This window comes from Homarus americanus, unplaced genomic scaffold (assembly GCF_018991925.1).
Source record: "Homarus americanus isolate GMGI-L3 unplaced genomic scaffold, GMGI_Hamer_2.0 scaffold52806, whole genome shotgun sequence".
Classification (NCBI taxonomy): Eukaryota; Metazoa; Arthropoda; class Malacostraca; order Decapoda; family Nephropidae; genus Homarus; species Homarus americanus.
The window spans coordinates 5,281,635-5,304,451 of NW_024720773.1; the positions used below are offsets into that span (position 1 = coordinate 5,281,635).

General features: G+C 45.5%; 1 protein-coding gene across 1 annotated transcript in view; it reads right to left on the reverse strand.

Annotated features, from left to right (window-relative positions):
- LOC121861128 overlaps nucleotides 1-7,781 on the reverse strand; it is a 17,617-nt gene extending 9,836 nt beyond the window's left edge. Inside the window, exons 1-10 of the mRNA XM_042358692.1 lie at nucleotides 7,677-7,781; nucleotides 7,312-7,405; nucleotides 6,478-6,570; nucleotides 3,477-3,624; nucleotides 2,874-2,973; nucleotides 2,557-2,658; nucleotides 2,065-2,228; nucleotides 1,676-1,766; nucleotides 651-802; nucleotides 10-140 (exon numbers count right to left, since the gene is read on the reverse strand). Coding sequence (XP_042214626.1) covers nucleotides 10-140; nucleotides 651-802; nucleotides 1,676-1,766; nucleotides 2,065-2,228; nucleotides 2,557-2,658; nucleotides 2,874-2,973; nucleotides 3,477-3,624; nucleotides 6,478-6,570; nucleotides 7,312-7,375 — 1,045 coding nt within the window. The 5' untranslated portion in view covers nucleotides 7,376-7,405; nucleotides 7,677-7,781. The remainder of the gene's footprint in view (nucleotides 1-9; nucleotides 141-650; nucleotides 803-1,675; nucleotides 1,767-2,064; nucleotides 2,229-2,556; nucleotides 2,659-2,873; nucleotides 2,974-3,476; nucleotides 3,625-6,477; nucleotides 6,571-7,311; nucleotides 7,406-7,676) is intronic.
- Between the last annotated feature and the right edge of the window lie 15,036 nt (nucleotides 7,782-22,817).

Genomic DNA, 22,817 nt, shown 5'->3' on the forward strand with positions numbered 1-22,817 from the left:
AACACACACCATAACTAAACTGTACCTCGTTGTAGCAGCTCTGTGTCTTCCAGCTGTTGAGAACACCTTCATGGTACCCGTTGTTGAGGTAGGTGAAGTGCAGCTCTCTCAACTCCTTCAAGGCCGTGGGACAGTCTGACCTGAGGGTGAGGGTAGGTGAAGGTGAGTGAGGGTAGGTGAGGGTGTGAGTGAGGGAAGGTGAGGGTGAGGGTATGGGTGAAGGTGAAGGTGTGGGTGAGGGTATGGGTGAAGGTGATGGTGTGAGTGAGGGAAGGTGAAGGTGTGAGTGAGGGTAGGTGAAGGTGAAGGTAAGGGTAGGTGAGGATGAAGGTATGGGTGAGGGTGAAGGTAAGGGTGAGGGTGAAGGTAGGGGTAGGTGAAGGTGAGGGTGAAGGTATGGGTGAGGGTGAAGGTATGGGTGAGGGTAGGGTGAGGGTGAGGTTTATCAGTTACCAGAATCAATGTGAAGTTATATGACAATTTAGCTGAAAAAATATCTCTCTATCTATAGGTGGTAAGACTGACCTGGAGGGGGGGGGGAGGGAGGCAACAGGTCATAAGAATGGAGGAAACCGCAGCTGCCCTTATTGATTTCACATTGTAAGACTGACCTGGGAGAGCAGTTGCAACAGGTCAAGCGTTAGACTGACCTGGGGGGGTTGTAGTTGCAAGTCTCGCCACCCATAGGAAGGTATTTGGTCTCCTCCTGTAGGAAGGGATAGTCTACCGCTATGTTCTCGTAGGTGCCGTAGTCAGTGTCCGACGCCAGGAAGCAGTCGTTGTGGATTCCCAACCTCGCTACCTGAAAAAAAAAACATCAACTTTGTTAACTAAATTCTCCGGTCGAGTGCAAAAAGGGGCTAATATCACAAGAAAATCAACCCTTAGATATATGTTTCCAAGGCAAATACAGCTGGAAGCCCCACTTGGTCCCTAGCACCAACCGGAGGGAGGGTTAACTAAACTCACAACACTGGGTGGAGGGAGGGAGGGTTCTGTCCGATTACAAAAGCAGGTGTCTGGAGGAGAAGGTAGTGTTTACTGCTCTGTATACCAAGAAGTTAGTTAGATCATAATATTAGAGAAGTTTGTAGTCTGGGGAAGGATTTGTCATTAGCTCATAAATACAGGAGGGACGTGTGTGTGGGGGATCATCGTAGGTTCACCTCATTGTAGGGATTCAATTTGTCTGAGGTTTTGAACACTGGCCGGGTTTGTTGTGTCTTGGTAACTGGTAAGTAAAGGACGCCACTAGAAATAAACTTTAGATTGTTTTTTTTTTTTTTATGTTTTCCTTGATCGAATTTACTTACTTTATACCACTGTTTGTTGTCTGTACTGTCTAGGTACAGAGGCGGGAGGGAGAGAGGGAGTAGTTGGGGACATGACATGCACAGCTTGCACTAATGATGTATTGTAAATAACTCAATACACCAAACAACCACAATAATGCCGTAAAAAGTTAAATGTTTGAGGAGGCGTTTCCAAGTCTTACCTACACACCCACCCTCCTTCCTCCTCTCCTTACCTGCCGATTTTTTTTATAACTGTACATTGTTTGTATACCTCTATAATCTATGCATACTGTATACCTACATTGTGTAAATACAGGAATAATTAATGGAAACTTGTATGGCGATTTTACTGACTATCTACAGTATCCAGGATGACTGACCATTGTGTCGTAGTAGGCCTCGTTCTTGGTGATGGGGGAGGTTCTGTTCAGGAGCACTTTCTTGTACTTAGGCGTCCGTAACTGGATGTGCCTGTGGGGTGACACCGGAGTTTGTACAAGCATAAGGCATAGAGACACACAGTTACACATAGAGCAAACTAGTACTTCAGGGTTACTCAATTTTTATTGTGAGGGCTGACGACGTGACAGAGGGTAGCGCCCACCTTGTCCAATCTATTAAGTTTCGTCAAGTACAATTACATCGATAAATAAACAGGTATGGTTTATAGGACTATGTTTACTTTTTTGTTAGTAATGTCATTATTATGGCCGCTATTGAGAGATTTTAACGTTTATACTCTTTCTTGCGACAAATGTAAATACAACACCTGGAGGCCGGGATAGCGTTCATTAGCTGGGAGAGCACAGTGCCACGATCCATCCAGTTGGCTTGAGAGATGACTCCTTCGTCACCGTAGTTTTCGGTGTAGTACCATTCCCCCCACACCCCGATAAAACCAGCCTGCACCACTGCTATCACCCCAGCATGTTCCTGCCACACCAATACATAAAAGTTAGCAAGTTCATTCTTCATGCCAAACCAAAGTCAATTCTGCTTGAAAATATTATACGACTGTGAGTTACATGATATATATTAAAGACCCAAAAGATATTAATAAAACACCCAAAGTTATATTGATGTGTCAGGTCTGGATATATTAAGCTTTTAATATCTGTGAATTCTACTGTGTGGAGAAAATTTTTAATAATCTGAAGGTTTATGGGATATAATGTTTTTTACTGATAAACTGTTCACAAGAGGTGTATTTGGGTTCGGTAAGGTATCAAGCAGTAAGAGAGGAACTTATTGAATTGCTCACGTCCAGGATGGGTGTCAGCTGGTTCAGATGAGAGAGCAACTGGTTAAGCTTGGCATCACTTTTAATAGACTCGCTGATGGAGTAACAGAGCCTCAACAACACCTGTAACAAAAGCCTCGGTAAGCTTCCACAACAGTTATCAAGATTTTTTTTGTTGGCATAATTATATGAAGAGGAAAAATGTTTTGATGAAGATATAATTGGGTATGGGATATCCACCAGCACTCTTACACCATAGTTATAGGTTAAATCCAGACCAGTTTTAACTTCTTTTTGATCGGTAACGCATTTGAGGGCCGTAAAGTGCCTTGCCCTACCTTCATCCCAGCCTCCCTCAAGGTGTCAAAATCCTCTCCGATCTTCAGCAGGATGTCGTCGGAAATATTGCTGTTAACGAAGGTGTCCAGTATCACATATCTGAAAAATGATGTAGATGGTATAGCCACCGGAGAGAGAGAGAGAGAGAGAGAGAGAGAGAGAGAGAGAGAGAGAGAGAGAGCACATTTGGTGTAACAGTTCTTGTCACCTGATACCATAGTAATCTATATAAAATAACACAACATAATCGTCGATAAAATACCTATAATATTTAAAACTAAGTCAAACTATGCTTAAAAAGATTACACATCAACCTGTGTAGGTCTGCCTCCTCGATCAAACATTAAAAACTCCACTATCAGGAAATAAGACAACTGCTCCAGGAACCAAGGCTAGGCGGTAATAACCATCCCCTCCTTGATCCCTGCATCCTAAGGTACTCCAGACTAGGACACCCGAGCAACAAGGGGACCAGACAGTCTTCACACACACACTAGCTGGGGCTCCTGGGTCATTATGTGGTTGTGTGTCAGTCTAGAGTGGGTAATGTGAGGTCTGGCCAGGGCTGCGTCCCATCGAGAGAGAGAGAGAGAGAGAGGTACCTAAATATAAGCGTGTAGCCTTGCTGGACAAACGACTGGAGATCTGCAACGTTGAGAGGGTTCCAGTTCGAGGTGCTGGTCTCTGTATAGGTGTAGAATCCTCTCTCAGGGTTGCCTCGTCCCGCACCAAGTACAGTCATATTCGGTTCTGACAAACACACGTAAACTGATACGTAAACAATGAAAAGGAGACGAGCCATGGCAAAATTAAGTAATTTATTGTAATATATAACAATGACCTTGACGAGTTCCATAACAATTTAAAGAACGAGTTACTTAATGCACAGCTTCAGAATATATTACACAGAAAACTAAAATCTATTAAAAATGACCCCAAATGGATAAATAATTTAAAGAATATTATTGGACAAAGGAAGGCGAGAGGTAGGAGAATCAATCATGGTGAAGTTACCTCCGAGATTATTATAAAGTATTGCCAGTAGGGTTAATACCGAGATAAGAAAAGCAAACAGGAATAATGAACTAGAGTTAGTAAGAGAGGCGAAGTCAAACCTCAAGGGATTCTTCCAAATGTATCAAACTAAAACACGAGAAAAGATTGAACCAATAGTCAGATACCGACGAGCTAACTGACAACGACGGAGAAATGAACAATAATTTGAACAAATATTTTTCATCAGTTTTCACCACCGAAAATTTAAACATGATACCCGAGGCACTGACTGTATACAGAGATAGTGAAGAAATAGATTAAGCGAGATAGTAGTGACTAGTAACGATATTAGTAAACAAATAGATAAACTAAAGCCTAATAAGTCACCAGGTCCCGATGAGATATATGCCAGAGTATAAAAGGAATGTAAGGAAGAGCTTAGTATGCCCTTAGCAAATTTTTTTAACATGCCATTAAAAACCGGTGTAGTACCAGAATATTGGAGGATAGCGAATGTGATGCTGATTTTCAAGAAGGGAGATAGATCACGGTCCTCTAACTACCATCTAATCAGTTTAACATCAATCGTAGGCAAATTAATGGAAGCAATAATTTCAAACTCAATTCGAAATCATCTCGAGAAACACAAATTGATCAATGATTCCCAACATGGTCTCACAAGTGGGCGTTCATGTCTGACAAATCTATTATCATTCTTTTCAACTGTTTTTGAATCAGTGGACGACGGACACGATTATGGTGTGGTTTACCCCGATTTCAATAGCTGCCCCCACGAAAAGTCAATACGTAAATTGGAGGCACATGCATCTGAGGTAACGTCACTAATGGAGTACCATTACTAGTTATTATATACATGAACGACATAGATATAGGCGTAGACAGCAACATAAGTGAATTTGCTGACGACACTAAAATAGGGCATGTAATTGAATCTGACGAGGACGCTGCAAAACTACAGGAAGATCTAAAACAATTTTTTTACATGGTCTGAAAAATAGCAGGTGAAATTTGATGTGGAAAATGTAATGTATTTAGCCTAGGAGATGTAAACAGAGAAACCGGATATCAGATGAACAACGATGTTATTGAGAAATTCGACTGTGAGAAAGATTTAGAGGTAATGATAAGTAGGAATCTTAAACCAAGACAACAATGTGTATTTGCTCGAAACAAGGCTAACTAAGTACTTGGGTTCATACAAAGGAGTGTTAGCAACAAGACTAGCGAGGTCATCCTAAAACTATATCTTGCACTTGTGAGACCTCACTCGGATTACGCAGTTCAATTCTGGTCACCGTATTACAGAATGGATATAAAATCCCTAGAAAGCATTCAGAGGAGGATAACAAGCCTAATCCCGGGCATTAACAACCTGAGTATAGAGACAGATTAAAGCAATGGTTTTAAATTAGACAAATTTAGATTCAGGCGCGAGATAGGTAAACACTGGTTTGAAAACAGAGTAGTGGACGAGTGGAACAAGTTACCAAACATCATCATTAACTCGAACACGCTAGATAGTTTCAAACATAGGTTGGATGGATATATGAGTGATAGGGGTTGGGTGTAAACGGGATTGCCTATTAGGGGCCAATAAGCCCTCTGCGGCTTCCTCCATTCTTACTGTATGTTCCTACTTTCTGATGTAAGGTTGTTATAGTGAGTAAGGTTGTTATAGTGAGTAAGGTTGTTATAGTGAGTAAGGTTGTTATAGTGACTAAGGTTGTTATAGTGACTAAGGTTGTTATAGTGACTAAGGTTGTTATAGTGACTAAGGTTGTTATAGTGACTAAGGTTGTTATAGTGAGTAAGGTTGTTATAGTGAGTAAGGTTGTTATAGTGATTAAGGTTGATATAGTGAGTAAGGTGGTTATAGTGATTAAGGTTGTTATAGTGAGTAAGGTTGTTATAGTGACTAAGGTTATAGTGATTAAGGTTGTTATAGTGACTAAGGTTGATATAGTGAGTAAGGTTGTTATAGTGATTAAGGTTGTTATAGTGACTAAGGTTGTTATAGTGAGTAAGGTTGTTATAGTGACTAAGGTTGTTATAGTGACTAAGGTTGTTATAGTGACTGTTGTTATAGTGACTAAGGTTGTTATAGTGACTTGTTATAGTGATTAAGGTTGTTATAGTGACTAAGGTTGTTATAGTGACTAAGGTTGTTATAGTGACTGTTGTTATAGTGATTAAGGTTGTTATAGTGAGTAAGGTTGTTATAGTGACTAAGGGTGTTATAGTGACTAAGGTTGTTATAGTGACTGTTGTTATAGTGATTAAGGTTGTTATAGTGAGTAAGGTTGTTATAGTGACTAAGGTTGTTATAGTGAGTAAGGTTGTTATAGTGACTAAGGTTGTTATAGTGACTAAGGTTGTTATAGTGACTAAGGTTGTTATCGTGACTGTTGTTATAGTGATTACGGTTGTTATAGTGACTGTTGTTATAGTGATTAAGGTTGTTATAGCGAGTAAGGTTGTTCTACCATAAAGTGAGTCAGTGAGTATATCCTAAATGGGATCTCCAAAGTGTAGAGTTGCTGTAGTGCTCCACAGGTGTGTGTTTTACCTGGCAGAGATGTTACTTACCTGTGTAGGTAATGTCGTAGCAGCCCACTGGAGTGTTCCCCGTCAGTTGGTGACAGGGGGCGGCCACCTCCTGAGGACACATATTATCGCTTCCTGTAAAATTTGTAAGAGAAATAAGGGATCAATTACATAGGACTTTAGTGGTATATTGTTTATAAGTCCGACATTTTGAGAGTTCATCTGTCACAACATTTCGATCGCAAACAAACATTTCTGACAAAAACTTTAATGTGTTGACTTTAGTGAACTCATGCCGTATGCTGCAAAGAACTGCTGTTACATTTTGAGTACTTTATAGATTATTGATGAAATGATTGCTTGAACTCTTAAACAACTATTACAAGACCCTGTTAAAACAGTGTCAAGATACAGTAGTATTTTTATTTTGTCATTGGACGTGAGAGGGAGCTACAGGAACGAGAAATACAGTACAAGGGATGATAGTGACGGATGATAATAGTTCAACTAAATAGGACAGAACTTGCGAGGAGAAGAGTTGACGAGATAATGAATGTGTGTTGAGACGTGAAGCCAGGGGAAGGGGGTGGGGTGTGATAGACTGGAGTATTGACCATGACACGAGTGGTAGAAGAAAAAACGTAAGGAGACATAATTATCTTTGAATGCAGAGAAGGGGAGGAGGACGTGAGGGATTGATATGTGACAAGGATGAATGTTTTAATCTTGTCTTATAATGGCACAGGTCCTTCTTTTTGACCGTCCCTCGTGGCTGACACTGTACTGTACCTCTAAGGGAAGGGACGATCATCAGCTTGGATACCTACAATCACCTTTCATGTGTTTTTTTTTGGATAGACTTAAAAATAAACATACTCAGAGAAACACTGCAATCGGCCAACGCTAACAGAAGTAGCGGCAGAAAGATTGCTCGATTCATCGCCTTGTTGGACGTCGATCAGCTGTTATTCTGTAACAAAACATCAATTAGATTTTTTTATATATGATGCACGAAAATACATGGAAAAGTAACATTATCGGGAATGTCAACTTGGTAATCAAATTCACATAAGTTTCTGATATATTATTTGCGAGACCTGTTTTAAGCTATACTCTGACACTATAAAATAGACTGACACATACTCTATCTACATTATAAAATACATACTCACTTCACGCGTATATACTTGCCGAAAGTGATAAACCTGAATACTGTATCAGATATGAGCTCAAATGGTTACCAGAGCTTTTGAGAGTCGGCGTGTGTGAGTGGTGCGTCCAGGCGGGTCTATTGCAGGAGGGAAAGTGAACTCAGTTGGACTGGAGCTCTAACACAATAATTCGTGTGTGAATAAAACGTGCTAAGTCAAGGTTACAGGTTAGTATGACAGATGGGCGATAATACTCAAAAGTTTTTATTTATGAGTAGAGTATTGTCCAGTCAAATAGTAAGTATATTAAGAAGGGGAAATTTAAAGTAGATAAACATACAAAAGAAGAAATTAAAAATAAAATTACAGAAAAGGGGGAAATTAAAAGTAAAAATACAGGAAAAATGGGAAATGTTATGTAATGTCGCCAAACACTACTTAATGACACCATCATCAACAAACTCCATTTAGGATCCACTTCATGCCACATAACTATACCATTCAACTTTGTTATGAGAACATCACCGTGTATAGTTGAAAGAACAGTATAATGGAAGATAATATAGTTTTGGTACGTCGAGTAATTGGTGAGGCGACAACATGGACCGGACTACACGCACACTACTACTTCTACTTTGCTGTCACTTGGAATCGAGTATGACGATCATTCAGCTATAATACATTGATATGAGTTATTAAGGATGTCACCTTCGTTGGTGAGCTCTGAGGGGACTCGATAGGCTGATACGGGACCGGCAAAGTCGTTCACAGATTTGAACATGTGGAGGGCTATATCTAGTGCGGGAGGGGCGGCGACAGCGTCTTTTCGGCGTTTGCGCTCGTCTTCCTTGGAATACAGTCGGGCTAACTCGAAAGTACTGACACCTTCTCGTGTGGTGCTCCTCCAAGGGTTACGGTGTGGAGTAATCGACTCCCAGGTGAGGGGGGGGGGGGTCGATTTGGCACTTTTTCAGGTTTGTCTTAAGACTATCCTTATACCTTTTTTGTTATCCGTAGAGAAAAGTCCGTTATATGGAAGTTTGATGTATGTCTTCATTTGTTTTCTTGTCTTTACTGACCACTTAAGTGGAGTTGTATGGCGACTTTATTGTTTCTCTTCCTCTCTCTCTCCCTCTCCTTCCGTCCGTCCGTCCGTCCGTCCGCCTGTCTGTCTGTCTGTTCCGTCTAATAAGAGAACCATCGGAAACTTCATTCTTTTCGCTCCAAACTTGCAATCGATCAAATCAAAGGAAGCTCGCGATTAATTAAGTCACACTGAGGATGGCGCCAAAATTTGTTTTCGAATATCTGGCAGATTTGAGGCTAGACTAATTATTTAGTCATTTTGAGCATAAATTTTAATCTAATCGCTACAAAATTGGACTGATAATTACTGATTTCCAGCCCAGAGGGTGTTTTATCCCCGTTATCCATACATTTTACGAGCCACCTTATTATACCCTATGCACTGTTAACTCCCGAGCACTGAATTCCTTATGCTAGTTCTCTTCCTTTACACGATTCCATGCGTAACTGATGCAGCTCTCATTTTAATATCATTTCCCATATTAAACACTCATTTGTTTTTATTATTATGCAATTTTTAAAGGGAGTAACGCAGCATTTAACGAACTGTAAAACCCAGTATCAAGGAATGACCTTAGAAAACCGGCCAACTCGCCAACCGCACTGGGTAATCACTACCCGGAAACGCAATCCGCCAGTCGTATATAAAGACGAGTGATGCAAAGCAACTTGCCGGGGATTCACTCAGTACTTACATTAAAGCGAATCAAAAATAACTTATATTAAAAATCGTTATGCATACTGAATATAAGTTTAATATCTCATCTTAGTCAACCAATAGTCTGATTAGTTTGTTCTGAAATCTAAATTATGTGCAGGAAGCTATTTTAAACCACCCATATAACCTTCGTATCACAGTAATTTCATAATCGTATCCTGTTGTCACTTTGCGTATAATGAAACATTGTTGCCACGGACAGGAAGGTAACACCCACTCCAAACTCCACATTATTGTTTATGCTTTAATTGATGTTATACAGAGGTTGCATGTGAGCATAGAGCTGTCTGTGTATTTTCAAATTATTTCATTTGTATTATATTGAGTGTAATTTACGTATACATACAGTATATAAGGGAAAGTAAAGGGATTTAATTTTAATAGTTTTCTGAACATACACAATAGGAGACATGTTGGATAACCATAATTTTCTCTCATCAACTTTCTTCTGTCCACTTTCTTTAAATGTTTTCTTGTCATCCCGTCAGATTTCGTCTGGTTTCTCTTTCGTCGTAACAGTTGCACCAACAGGTAACTGTACATACATATTTAAGATACATCTTGCGTTTTACCTTTACTTTTATTCTCTTCGCCACTGATCGGCTCGTTAGCCGCTTGGGTGATCGGCCACGTCTCTGTTACACACTGTTGGCAGTACTGGGCATGAACCTGTAGTGGACGTCTCCCCTACAACTGCGTATCGCATTCCGACGCGCTGCCGTACCCTAGCAACCAAGCGAGAGCTGACACCAGATGGTACGGTAGCCTAGCAACGAAACTACTCACAGGCGACTTTCTGGGTTTTCCCAACATGATTCATAGAGGACTGGCGGCTGCTGCTGGGTATATAAGCTCTGTCTCCCCATTGAGATTCATTCTGCCCATCTTCCTGAACAAGCAACACCTCCTCCAGCAAGCTCCACGCTGTCAGCATTCATTCAACCAGGAGGCCAGCAACAGGCAACATCTTCTCTAACGAACCTCCTGCACATCTACCTCCTTCAACACGCTACTCACTGAACGTCTCTACTGAGCAGCTCCTCACCACACGGCACCTCCAGCACCAGACTGTCTATCATATAACTTATATTATACAAGAAAACCACATTAGAGTTTCCTTCCATCCTGAGTGCTAGACAACATTAATATTTCGATACCCCTACAATGGTGACTCCTGGAGATAAGCACTCACACAGGATGGAGGACGGACGGATCTCTCTGCCGACTTTCAACCACAACGTCGAGGACTGGCTAGACCATGTGGAAGCAGCCCTCGCCGGCTCACGAGCGACCGACGAGCAAAAGTATTGCGCCCTGCTCTGTGCCTTGCCCACGGAAGTGGCCACGCGGGTCTCACAAACCATTTCCAACCCTCCAGATGACAACAAATTCGCTACCCTGCGGGCTGCCTTGAAGACGTGTTATCAACAGACCAGCCCCAATCTCCAGCAAGATCTATCCTCTACCTCCCTCGGGAACTCAACCCCGGGACGTCTCTGGGAGGAGATGTGTCGGCTGAACTCCCGTCACACAGACAGACTCCCCGACTCTATCCTGCGCCAGCTTCACGCACAAAAGCTACCCACAGAAGTACGCACCATCCTGTCCGCAGTAGATTACTCTACGACACCGGAACTATATGCAACCGCGGCAGATAGAATTTTTAACGAGTGCGCTGCTGCACCCCTTGCCGCCACGGTCACACCAGTACCTACCATCGAACTTGTAAGCCGGGTCAACACCCCTCAGCCGAGCAATACCTCACAAGACATCAAGGACCTGTTGCAAATTTTGAACCGCAGGATGGACACCATTGAGCAGTTCTGCTCCTCCATACCCGCTGCTGCGCCGGTTCCTGACTCACACACTACGCCCTACAAGTTCCGACACACAGCAGCCAACCCCCAGCACAACAAATTTACCCTCTGCTGGTATCACCAGACTTTCGGCCGCAATGCTCGAAACTGTGAGCCCTATTGCACCTATTCGGGAAACGGCAACACGGGAGGCTGGTAGACGCCTCAGCCTCCGTCCCTCCAGGCGTCTCATTACTGCGCGTCACCGACCGCACCTCCGGCAAGAAGTTCCTCATCGACACCGGTTCATTGGTCAGCCTCATCCCTCCCTCACTACGAGACAAGTCAAAGCAACCCTCGTATGACCTGTTCGCTGCCAACGGTACCTCCATCGCCTCCTACGGCGTACGCACCCTCGCCTTAGACCTCGGTCTGCCCAAGACTCTGCGTTGGTTATTCGTGATAGCAGACGTGTCTCAACCCATCCTTGGTTTCGACTTCCTCACCTTCCACAAGCTCGGCGTCAAACCAAGTCATCTATGCCTCATCCATGAGCCTACAGCACGCGAGATCCAGGGTTCTCGTGCCAGACACACCGACACTATCACCTGTCTTGCGCCTTCCAACGAGTTCTCCTCCCTGCTCGACGAATTCAAGGAGCTTTTCTCACCCCGAGTCTCCCTACCCCCACCACCTACATCGGGAATTTTCCACCACATCGAAACCAAAGGACCACCAGTCTTTTCACGCCCTCGCCGCCTGCGCCCTGAGCTCCTGTACTGTCAGTAAGTCGTGTCGGAGGGTGTGTGGCGACTACAGAGCCCTGAATCTCGTCACCAAACCTGACAGGTACCCTATTCCGCATGTCCAGGACTTTCACCACAAACTTCATGGCAAGACTATCTTCTCGAAGATCGACTTGGAGCGTGCCTTCCACCAGATCCCAGTAGCACCGGCAGATACCCAGAAGACAGCCATCACCACTCCATTCGGACTCTTCGAGTACACTTTCATGAGTTTTGGCTTACGCAATGCAGCACAGACTTTCCAGAGGTTCATGGACCATATGCTTCGCGACCTCGATTTTGTCACCGTCTACATTGACGACATCCTCGTCGCATCTTCGACGCCTGCCGAGCACCGCCACCACCTACAACTCCTTCTCCAACGCCTGCAGAACAACAACATGAAAGTTCATCCTGCTAAGTGCGTCTTTGGAACCTCGGCCATCGATTTCCTCGGTCACAGAGTCTCGCCCAGTGGCATACAACCCCTACCACAGAAGATAACCGCGATTAGGGAGTTCCCCAAACCTGAAACGGCGAAGAAACTCCGAGAAGTCCTGGGTTTAGTCAACTACTACCACCGCTTCATTGACAAAGCTGCCACTGTCCTAGCCCCCCTACACGACCTTCTCAAGGGACACCCAAAGAAGTCTCACAAGTCTCTCATGTGGACTCAAGAGGCTACTACGGCATTCACCACTATCAAACAGCACATCACACGCCTCACTAGGGTGTGTCATACGGAGGCGAATTTTTTTTTTTGAGTTTGAAAAATCGGCCCATGGTATTAATGATGTAGTTCTATGTGCAGAATCATGTAATATCTTCAGATTTGAAAAGTTTTCATTTTTGCTAGGTAAATTTTAACTTGAAATCTTATGAAAATTCAGTATTCCCACCCTTTTACCAACACCACTAAATAGCTTATTTAAAGTAAAGTAAATGTATCAGGTTAATTTATTAGGATGAAAATGATCAAGAATAGTGAAACGAATGATCTTGACACATTTATTAAATTTAATATTCCTTCGAAAACAAAATCATCAAATACAAAAACCGGTTTTACTACTACGACTGGTGTTGCTGCACCATAGAAACATGTCTTTCTTGCTTCTGTTTCTACTCATCACCTCCCTGCTGACCACCTGAGCTCGGATGGCCTTCCTCCTCTCCTGGCTGTACCGTGACTGCTGGCCTGCGCTCACTTGCTGTACACAGCAGCTCTATACTCTGGGTGTCGCGAGGGCCAGGCAGGGACATGCATGGGGTTGTCAGGAAAGCTCTGCTTGAACATTGGTAGGCTGCAGGTAAGAGGGGGCTCACTGCCAGCCTGGATGTTATCCAGATCTATGAGATCAGTGAGGGTCTTGGCACCTAGATTGACTTCAGGAGTCTTCCTGACCCTGAAGGAACCGTCACCAACTGATTCGTCATGCCCAGATCCTCTCATAAGTCTCATATCCAAGATCTTTTTGACTGCCACTCTTCTCTCCTCCTCATCCTTACTGCAGAGCATTGTCTGCAGAACTGCCTCGGGATGAGCATACAGGAAGATCTCCTCACAGTCTGCTCCACAATCTGAACAACCTTCCTTGGCTGACTCCTCAGGAGCTCAAGCTGGAAGAGAACATGCCTCGGACCTTCGGAGAACGATGACTTGACCTTGGTGTTGAACCAATTTGGCAGAAGTAGACACTCCGCGATGAATTGGACAATAAGTCTCGGGTTGTGAAGCTGGTTCCTTTCAGTTTATGATGGCGACCCAAATTCTGCAGAGAACCTGAGAGCGTTGTGAGCCACCTAGAGATGTGAGACTGGACCTATCTGCAGGTAGCAAGTCTGTATCAGGCATGACCCCAGTTTTGATGGCACTGCAATCATGTAACCATAGTACTGGTCCTCCCGGGTCGTCAATGACGGTATGTGCAAGCTCAGCAGTGGAGGGGCCAACTGTGATTTTTCAAGCTTCGGATTTATTTCTAACTCAGTGAAGTCAGCATCTTGTCAGAGGACCAGACCATCTGTTGTTTGAGAGTCTTGCCATCCAGCTCCTGGATCAGATGTCTGAGTGCTCTCGTTGGTGTGGAGGTCACAAACAATCCAGACCAGCTTCCTCCCAATCTTCCGCTCTATCCACTGTATGACCCCCCCTTGCCACCCTGTGTTTGTGTTGGTGCTGTCCCCTCCAATGGCCTGCAGGGTCTGGTCTACGTTCCTCTCTCTGAGCCAGTTCACAATGTTATCTGCCACTATCTCAGCTGGTTTCCTGATGTCATCTTTCTCTGGAGTGAAATACCACAAATACTTCCCTCCTGGTTCACTGCAGCAGGAGTAGTGTTCCTCCTTCACCATGGCAGGGAACAACTTGTCAGAATCTCCAACTTTCATGAACACTTTAGTGTCATCCCTTCTCCCATCAAAAAACAAACAATTGATTCCATTTTCTCTTATCCCCTTATCAAACTCCTCTTCTAGGTTACTGACAAGTTTCTCCTGAGCTCTCCTTACTTTGTTATGATCTATCACCAGGTGAACATCATCAGGTGTTATCAAACCACCGTCAACCCAGGCAGCTGTTGCTATCTCTGCAGTTTCTCTGAGACCAGTGTGGTGTCGCATGCTGGCCAGAGCTATACTCGGGATATCTTTCCTATTTCGAATCTTATGCCTGGAAGGTTGGGATCATTATTTTCTGGGTTAGGGACAAAGTCACCATTCTCCTGGTCAGCACTCGGATCAGCCATGGGGAAGTCATTAAACTCTGAATCAGCTTGACTCCAATCATCGGCCTTTTTTACCTCACCCTGGGCCTTCTCAAGTCTCTTTTCCTCGGCAACTCTTCTCCTCTTCTGTCTCTCTGTAGCGGCCTCTGTCTGCAGACTCCGGAATATCTTGGCTAGAAATCATGAGAGCCCCTATACTGCCAGTCTTCTCTCTCTGTGCTTTGACAAATGCCAGTTCGATCACAGGAATCTTCAGTTCAGCTTGCAAATACAGGAGATGTGGGCCTGCGGATTTACAGTCACGTCGCATCAAACTCAGGACAGAGAACAATTGGAGAAAGCACTTACAAGCCAATTATGTCAAATAACTGGTCCGGATTGCTTGTAGCTGTCATAACTGCAAGTTTTCACTCTCCCAAAGAGATATCTCTTGCCTTTCCCCAACTGTCTCTCACTAATCTTCTTCTGACTTGTTATGACTGGAGGCTTGAACTGAGCGTTAGCCAGAGTGTACTGTGCCAAGACAGCTTTGGTCATATCACTGGCAATATCTTTGTTTGTGTAAGTTCTTTGGTTCTTTTCACTGATTTGCCTGATTAAAACACCGTATCTCAAAGCATCTCTCAATGTAGGCAACTCCGACTTCAGGAGCTCTCTCCCAGACCCAAGACAGTGACTGAGATGGCTGGATTTTTGGTTCCTCGTCCTGACACAAGCAGCCATCGCAAATATTATCAACTTATAAATGCATCAGAATCTGAAACAGAAAAAAATATTGTTAGTTGGGTTGTTAAAGAATGAAGTCAGAAAGCAATGTTCACTATTTAATTGTAATGCACTAATGTAGCTGTACGTTAGATTTTCGATATATTTCACGCTAAAATTTACCTAGCAAAAGGTTGCAAAATATTAAAACTGAAATTATTTTCTGTTTATATACACTAAAATCTACCAAAAAAGTGATGGGCCATTAGTTTTAGCTGATCTTCCCTCCTATGACACACCCTAACGCCTCACCCTCCTGGCCCACCCCGCACCTAACGCCCGGACCACTCTCACAACAGACGCTTCTTCTACTGCAGTGGGCGCCGTCTTACAGCAGGAGATCAACGGAATTTTCATGCCCGTTGCTTTCTTCTCACAACGGCTTCAACCACCACACCTCAAGTACAGCGCTTTTGATCGAGAACTCCTGGCCATATACTTGGCTGTCAGACATTTCCAGCACTTCCTCGAAGCCCGTCAGTTCACCATCTTCACTGATCACAAGCCCCTCGTCCACGCCTTCGCTTCAGCTTCCCAGTCACATACACCTCTGTCCTGCGCCACTTGGCTTACATCTCGGAGTTCTCCAGCGACGTCCAACACATTAAAGGCAGCCACAACGAGATCGCCGACGCCCTCTCTCGTTGTATATCCACCATTCTTCCCTCATCTCCACCCATTGATTATGGGCAGCTAGCCGCGGCTCAAGAGAAAGACGAAGACCTGGCAGCATACAAGACATCCCCCTCAGGCCTCATACTCCAAGAACTCCCTGTTCCTGGCACAAAGACAAAATTGTGGTGCGACGTATCCTGTGGACAGCCTAGACCGTTCGTGCCTCGCGTCCACCGCCGCGCTGTTTTCGACCGCATCCATGGTCTCAGCCACCCGGGTGTGCGGGCCTCCCAGCGCCTCCTCACGCAACGTGTCGTCTGGCCCGGCATCAAGTCTGATACTAAGAAATGGGCTGCCCAGTGCCTGGCCTGCCAGTCCTCCAAAATACATCGTCACATACGGGCCCCCTTACAAGCCTTTCCTATTCCCAAAGGACGTTTTCAAGTAGTACACCTCGATATCGTGGGACCTCTACCATCATCCTACGGTAGTACCTACATCTTCACCTGCATCGACCGTTTCACCAGGTGGACAGAAGCAATTCCCATGCCCAACGTTACAGCAGAGACTACTGTCCGCGCCTTCATGTCCGGTTGGGTTTCCCGTTTTGGCCCCCCCCAACCGTAATCACTGACCGAGGAGTACAGTTTGAGTCACAACTCTGGCAGCACCTCCTACAGTTCCTCGGCACGTCTAGACAACGCACTACAGCATACCACCTTCAAGCCAACGGCATGGTAGAACGTTTTCACCGGCAGCTGAAGGACGCACTCAAGGCACAGCACGACCCTTACAGCTGGACTGATGCGCTTCCCTTAGTGCTCCTCGGCATCCACGCGTCACACAAGGAGGATATGGACTGTAGCCCAGCAGATCTGACACTGGGCGAGCCCCTTCGGCTACCCGGGGATTTCTCACTCCCTCCTGATCCCAACCAAACCACTCCAGCCGTTCGTCACGACTTACTCCAAAAGCTACGACAAGCAGTTTCTGCATTCAGAGCTACTGCTCCACGCCAGCCTACTCGGCGCCCTGAACACATTCCTCCTGCACTACTAACAGCCGAGTATGTTTTCGTCAGGCATGATGCTCACTGCAACCCATTACAATGCCCCTACGATGGACCCTTCCAGGTGGTTACCCGTTCAGCAAAGTTCCTGACAATTATCCGGAATGGCAGACATGACACCGTCAGCATAGACCGAGTCAAACCGGCCGCCTTACCCGTCGGGCCCCCAGCCCAGCAGCACCATCAACAAACTACGCCTGCACCAGTCTACCCGCAGTTACCACCGGCAGCAACACCACGCCCACGACATTTCTGGGCACCCTCTTTTCACCCTCATGTACAACCTGCTCCTGTCATAGAACCTGAACCTGTAATAAACCTCCCTTCTATCATAGAACCTGCTCCTGTCATAGACCCTCCTCCTGTCATAGAACCTGAACCTGTAATAGGCCTCCCTTCTATCATAGAACCTGCTCCTGCCATGGACCCTCCTCCTGACGCAGCCCCTGCAGCAGCAGGAGCACAACAACCATTGCTTGTACAACCTCCTCTAATCCCAAACCCTCTTTCTCCTCCTAATTCTCCCACAGGTTTTGTGTCACTGGACGGAGATGTTACACGTAGCGGTCGAGTCGTACATACACCTGCCCGGTATGTGTTATGTGTGGGACACAACCCGGACAACATCCAGCCTCCCGTCGCGCCGGGACGGGAGGGGGAGTATTGTAGTGGACGTCTCCCCTACAACTGTGTATCGCATTCCGACGCGCTGCCGTACCCTAGCAACCAAGCGAGGGCTGACACCAGATGGTACGGTAGCCTAGCAACGAAACTACTCACCGGCGACTTTCTGGGTTTTCCCAACATGATTCATAGAGGACTGGCGGCTGCTGCTGGGTATATAAGCTCTGTCTCTCCATTGAGATTCATTCTGCCCATCTTCCTGAACAAGCAACACCTCCTCCAGCAAGCTCCACGCTGTCAGCATTCATTCAACCAGGAGGCCAGCAACAGGCAACATCTTCTCTAACGAAGCTCCTGCACATCTACCTCCTTCAACACGCTACTCACTGAACGTCTCTACTGAACAGCTCCTCACCACACGGCACCTCCAGCACCAGACTGTCTATCATATAACTTATATTATACAAGAAAACCACATTAGAGTTTCCTTCCATCCTGAGTGCTAGACAACATTAATATCTCGATACCCCTACAAACCTGCTCCAGGTTTAAAACAGCTCACACTGGGTGCCGTCACAACACTCTCTGGCAGATTGTTCCAAGAGTTCACAACTCTCACTCCGAAAAAGTTTCCCCTCACAGTTTTCTGGACTTGCGGCTTCTTCAATCTTGAGCTGTGACCCCTTGTGAGGCGAGCGTCCACCAGCTCCAAGTAATGACACTCGACTGAGTAGTGCCCCTTGAGATGCTTAAACACCTCAATTAGGTCACCCCTTGCCCGTCTGTAGTATAAGCTTGGCAAGTTCTGGCGCTCCAATCTCTCAGGGTAGTTGAGGGGCCGAAGTGCAGGCACCAGTCTGGTGGCTCTCCTTTGAACATTTTCAACCAACGGACAGTCCTAAGCATATCTCGGGGACCAGACAAGGTGACAGTACTCCAGATGGGGAAGCACTTCACTCTTGAAGATCGTTACGAGGGACGGACCGTCTAGATATCTGTACGACCTTCTTATAAGACCCGATTATTTATTTGCCTGATTTACCTTCTTCTCGCAATGACCCGAGAACTTCAGCTCGTTGTCAACATACACACCTAGGTCCTTCTCACATTCAGTCACAACTAGTGCAGTTTCTTCATCCCGTTGGGACATATGATACGCCTTCTTACCGTTGGTACGCCCCAGGTGCATCCTCTTACACTTCGTGACATTGAATCTCAGCAGCCATTTCTTCGACCATTCTTGGAGCTCACAGAGATCCTTCTGCAGCTCTTCACAGTCCGCTTGGCTCTTGATTTCCCGAAATAACTTGGCGTCATCGGCAAATATTTGCATGGAGGAGTGTATAACGTCAGGCATGTCATTCATGAAACAAACAAACAACAGTGGGCCCAATATACTGCCCTGTGGTACCCCGCTTGTGACAGGTACAGAAGAGGATTTCGTGCCGTTAATCACCACACACACTGTAGAAAGTCTTCTAACCACGCTAGGACATTTCCCCGTATTCCGTACAATTTCAGTTTGATTTTCAGCCTTTCGTGGGGTACACTGTCGAAAGCCTTGGCAAAATCTAGGTATATATTGTCGATATTACCACCCCGTTCCAGAATATGGGTCTAAATATCCAATACCTTGAGCAATTGTGTTAAGCGGGAGCGCCCCGGCATAAAACCGTGTTGGCAATCCTTTACAAGGTTGTTTCATTGTAGATGTTCCATCACGGCATCTCTGATAATACTCTTAAGTACTTTACATATTCTGACGTATGTCACGGATACCCACAAAATGTTCTATACTACTGAGGGTATACACAAACACTTGTTGTCTTAAAAGTAGGTTCTATTCTCGTACGGGAGATATATATATATATATATATATATATATATATATATATATATATATATATATATATATATATATATATATATACAGTAGGACGCAGAACCTCGCGGCCACGCCACGAGGACTCTGTCTTCTCTCTTTACATCTATCTATGTATTACTACGCGCTGGTCTGTACAGATGCCAGCATGCACAAGCTAAATACATAAAGTATAAATGTGATAATTTATATACATAATATGGTGCACAATAAATGGAATATTACATAGAATTAATACATGTTCTGCAATACTTTACTATACATAATTAATAAGAGTAATATAAGAGTAATATAATAATATACAGCTGAAGGTACTACTTTGTGTCCATATATATCATACACCTCCCTCCCCCCTATACGCTCATAGTTTCATCTTGAGCGGACCTTTTGTTTCTGAGTCGCTCGGACCTGCGGAGTACTGGGGCAGAAACACAAGGTGGGGATGGATTTACTTTAGAGACATCAACATTAGGGGACTCAACTGGGGAAGGGTCAACACTAGGCAGCTCCACAGGTCGGAGGAAACGACGGTTCCTCCACCATACTCTACCACTAGGAAGACGCACTTGGTAGTCCCTGGACCGGCCAATACCCATAACAACCCCAACCTTGTCCCAGCGGTGAGATACCGGATCTTGAATCCTGATCTGCTGGCCGATACTCAACCTGGGAAGGGGGCGGGCATGACAGTCATACCGAGCAGCGACATTTGCGGCTCGTTCTGCTGCACGGCGGTCACATTCCTCAGTCTTGGCCTGCCACTCTCGAGAAAAAGACTTTGGGTGGGCAGGAACACAAGACCTGAGATGATGCCCGTATAGAACCTGGGCTGGGGAGCGTCCGGTGAAGTTCGGGGTGTTGCGTAACTCCAACAAACCTCGAACGAAGTCCTCGCAGTCGATAATTCCTGAGGGTGACACCTTAAGGATCAGGTGTTTAACAGTCTTGACTGCGGCTTCAGCGTGTCCATTCGCCTGGGGGTAGTGGGGCGAGGTCACGACATGACGGACTCCCCAACGGTCCATGAAGTCCCGGAACTCGTGGCTGGTGAACTGGGGTCCTCCATCAGTCCTGAGGCAGAGGGGAACACCAACTTCTCTGAAGTAATGCCTGAAGCTCCGGATGGTAGCAGTAGCCGTTGTATCACTACCACAGGGGACGACAACAGGCCATCCAGACAGTTGGTCGGCAATGACGAGGAAGGACTTCCCTGCTACTGCAAAGAAATCGGCCGACACAGACTCGAAGGGTCTTGAAGGGTTGTCGTCGCACATTAAAGGTTCCTGTTGCTGGCTAGGTTGCAGAATCTGGCACGGTTCACAGGCACGGACGGTACTTGCAATGTCCGCGTCGATTCCGGGCAAAATACAGTCTGCTTCGCCCGTCGCTTGGTGGCCTCCACTCCTCGATGGCTGTCGTGAAGGCGGGCCAAGGTACGGCGGCGTAGGGCAGCAGGAATAACTACTCGTGGACCATACAAGACGAGGTCTCCGTCACAATAGAGGTCCTCGCGTATTTTCCAGTACGGGAGTAGCGATTCATGAAGGTCGTATCGGTTAGATGGAAATCCCTGAGACACACAGTCGACGAGCCGGATGTAGGAAGGGTCGGCCCGGGCTGCGGTGCGGAGATCTTCAAGGGTCTTGTCTGCATCCGGTGCTGTAGACTCTCCTGATGTGAAGACGGCCTTCAATGAAACTACTGACTTGAGGGATGCAGCAGCTGTAGAACACAACATCTCGTCCTCTGGGGTGGGGCGACTGACAGGGGCACGGGACAGGGCATCCGGGATGCACAACAGCTTACCTGCACGTCACACAGCCGTGAAGAGATAAGGCGAGAGCTTCTCTTTCAGACGTTGAAGGCGAGGGTTCTCTACTGCATCCAAAGAGTAGTGATTGATTATAGGTATAAGAGGGCGATGATCCGTGAAGAGGGTGAAGTGCTGAAGTCCTATCAGGTAGAAGCGGCACTTCGCCATCACCCAGACAACAGCCAACATCTCCAGCTCAATCGTAGCATATCGGGTCTCAGCGTCTGTCAGGAACCGGGATCCACACTGAATTAAGCGGAGTTGTCCACCGCCATGGTCCTGCAGAAGGGCGTAACCAACGCCGTAGAGTCTGGAGGCGTCAGTCTGGTGGACGGTGGGTAGGGCTGGGTCGTAACAGGCGAGGACAGGTGGACTTACGAGGGCCTGCTTGACTCACTGGAAGGCCTCTTGATGATCTGGGGTCCAAAGGAATGTCCTCCTGGGGCTCAGGAGGGGGCGTAACGGCTGGGCTACGGCGGAGATGTCAGGTGTAAATTCAGCCAGCTGATTGACCAGACCCAAAAGAGAACGGAGGTCTGTCAGGTTGGCAGGGCTTGGAAAATCTCTGATTCCACTTACTTTCTCCGGGTCAGCTGCGATAAGAACATAAGAACATAAGAATGGAGGAAACTGCAGCGGGCCTATTGGCCCATACTGGGCAGTTCCGTTTACACCCAACCCCTATTGCTCATATGAGCATCCAACCTATGTTTGAAGCAATTCAGCGAATTCGAGTTAATGATGATATTTGGTAACTTGTTCCATTCATCAACTACTCTGTTTCCAAACCAGTGTTTACCTATTTCACGCCTAAATCTAAATTTGTCTAATTTAAAACCATTGTTACGAGTTCGCTCCTGGTTGGATAATTTGAGTACCTTTGTAATGTCCCCTTTGTTTAGCCCTGTCTTCCACTTATACACCTCTATCAGGTCGCCCCTCGCTCTACGTCTTTCGAGGGAGTGCAAATTAAGATGCTTTAACCTGTCTCTATACTCAAGGTTCCTAATGCCCGGGATTAGTCTTGTCATTCTCCTCTGAATTCTTTCCAAGGATTTTATATCCATTCTGTAATACGGTGACCAGAACTGAACTGCGTAATCCAGGTGTGGTCTCACAAGAACAAGATACAGTTTTAGGATGACCTCGCTAGTCTTGTAACTAACACTCCTTTGTATGAACCCAAGTACTTTATTAGCCTTGTTACGAGCAAAAACACATTGTTTACTTGGCCTAAGGTTCCTACTTATCATTACTCCTAAATCTCTCTCGCAGTCGGATTTCTCTATGGCATCGTTGTTCATCTGGTATCTGGTTTCCCTGTTTACATCTCCTATACTGAGTACTTTACATTT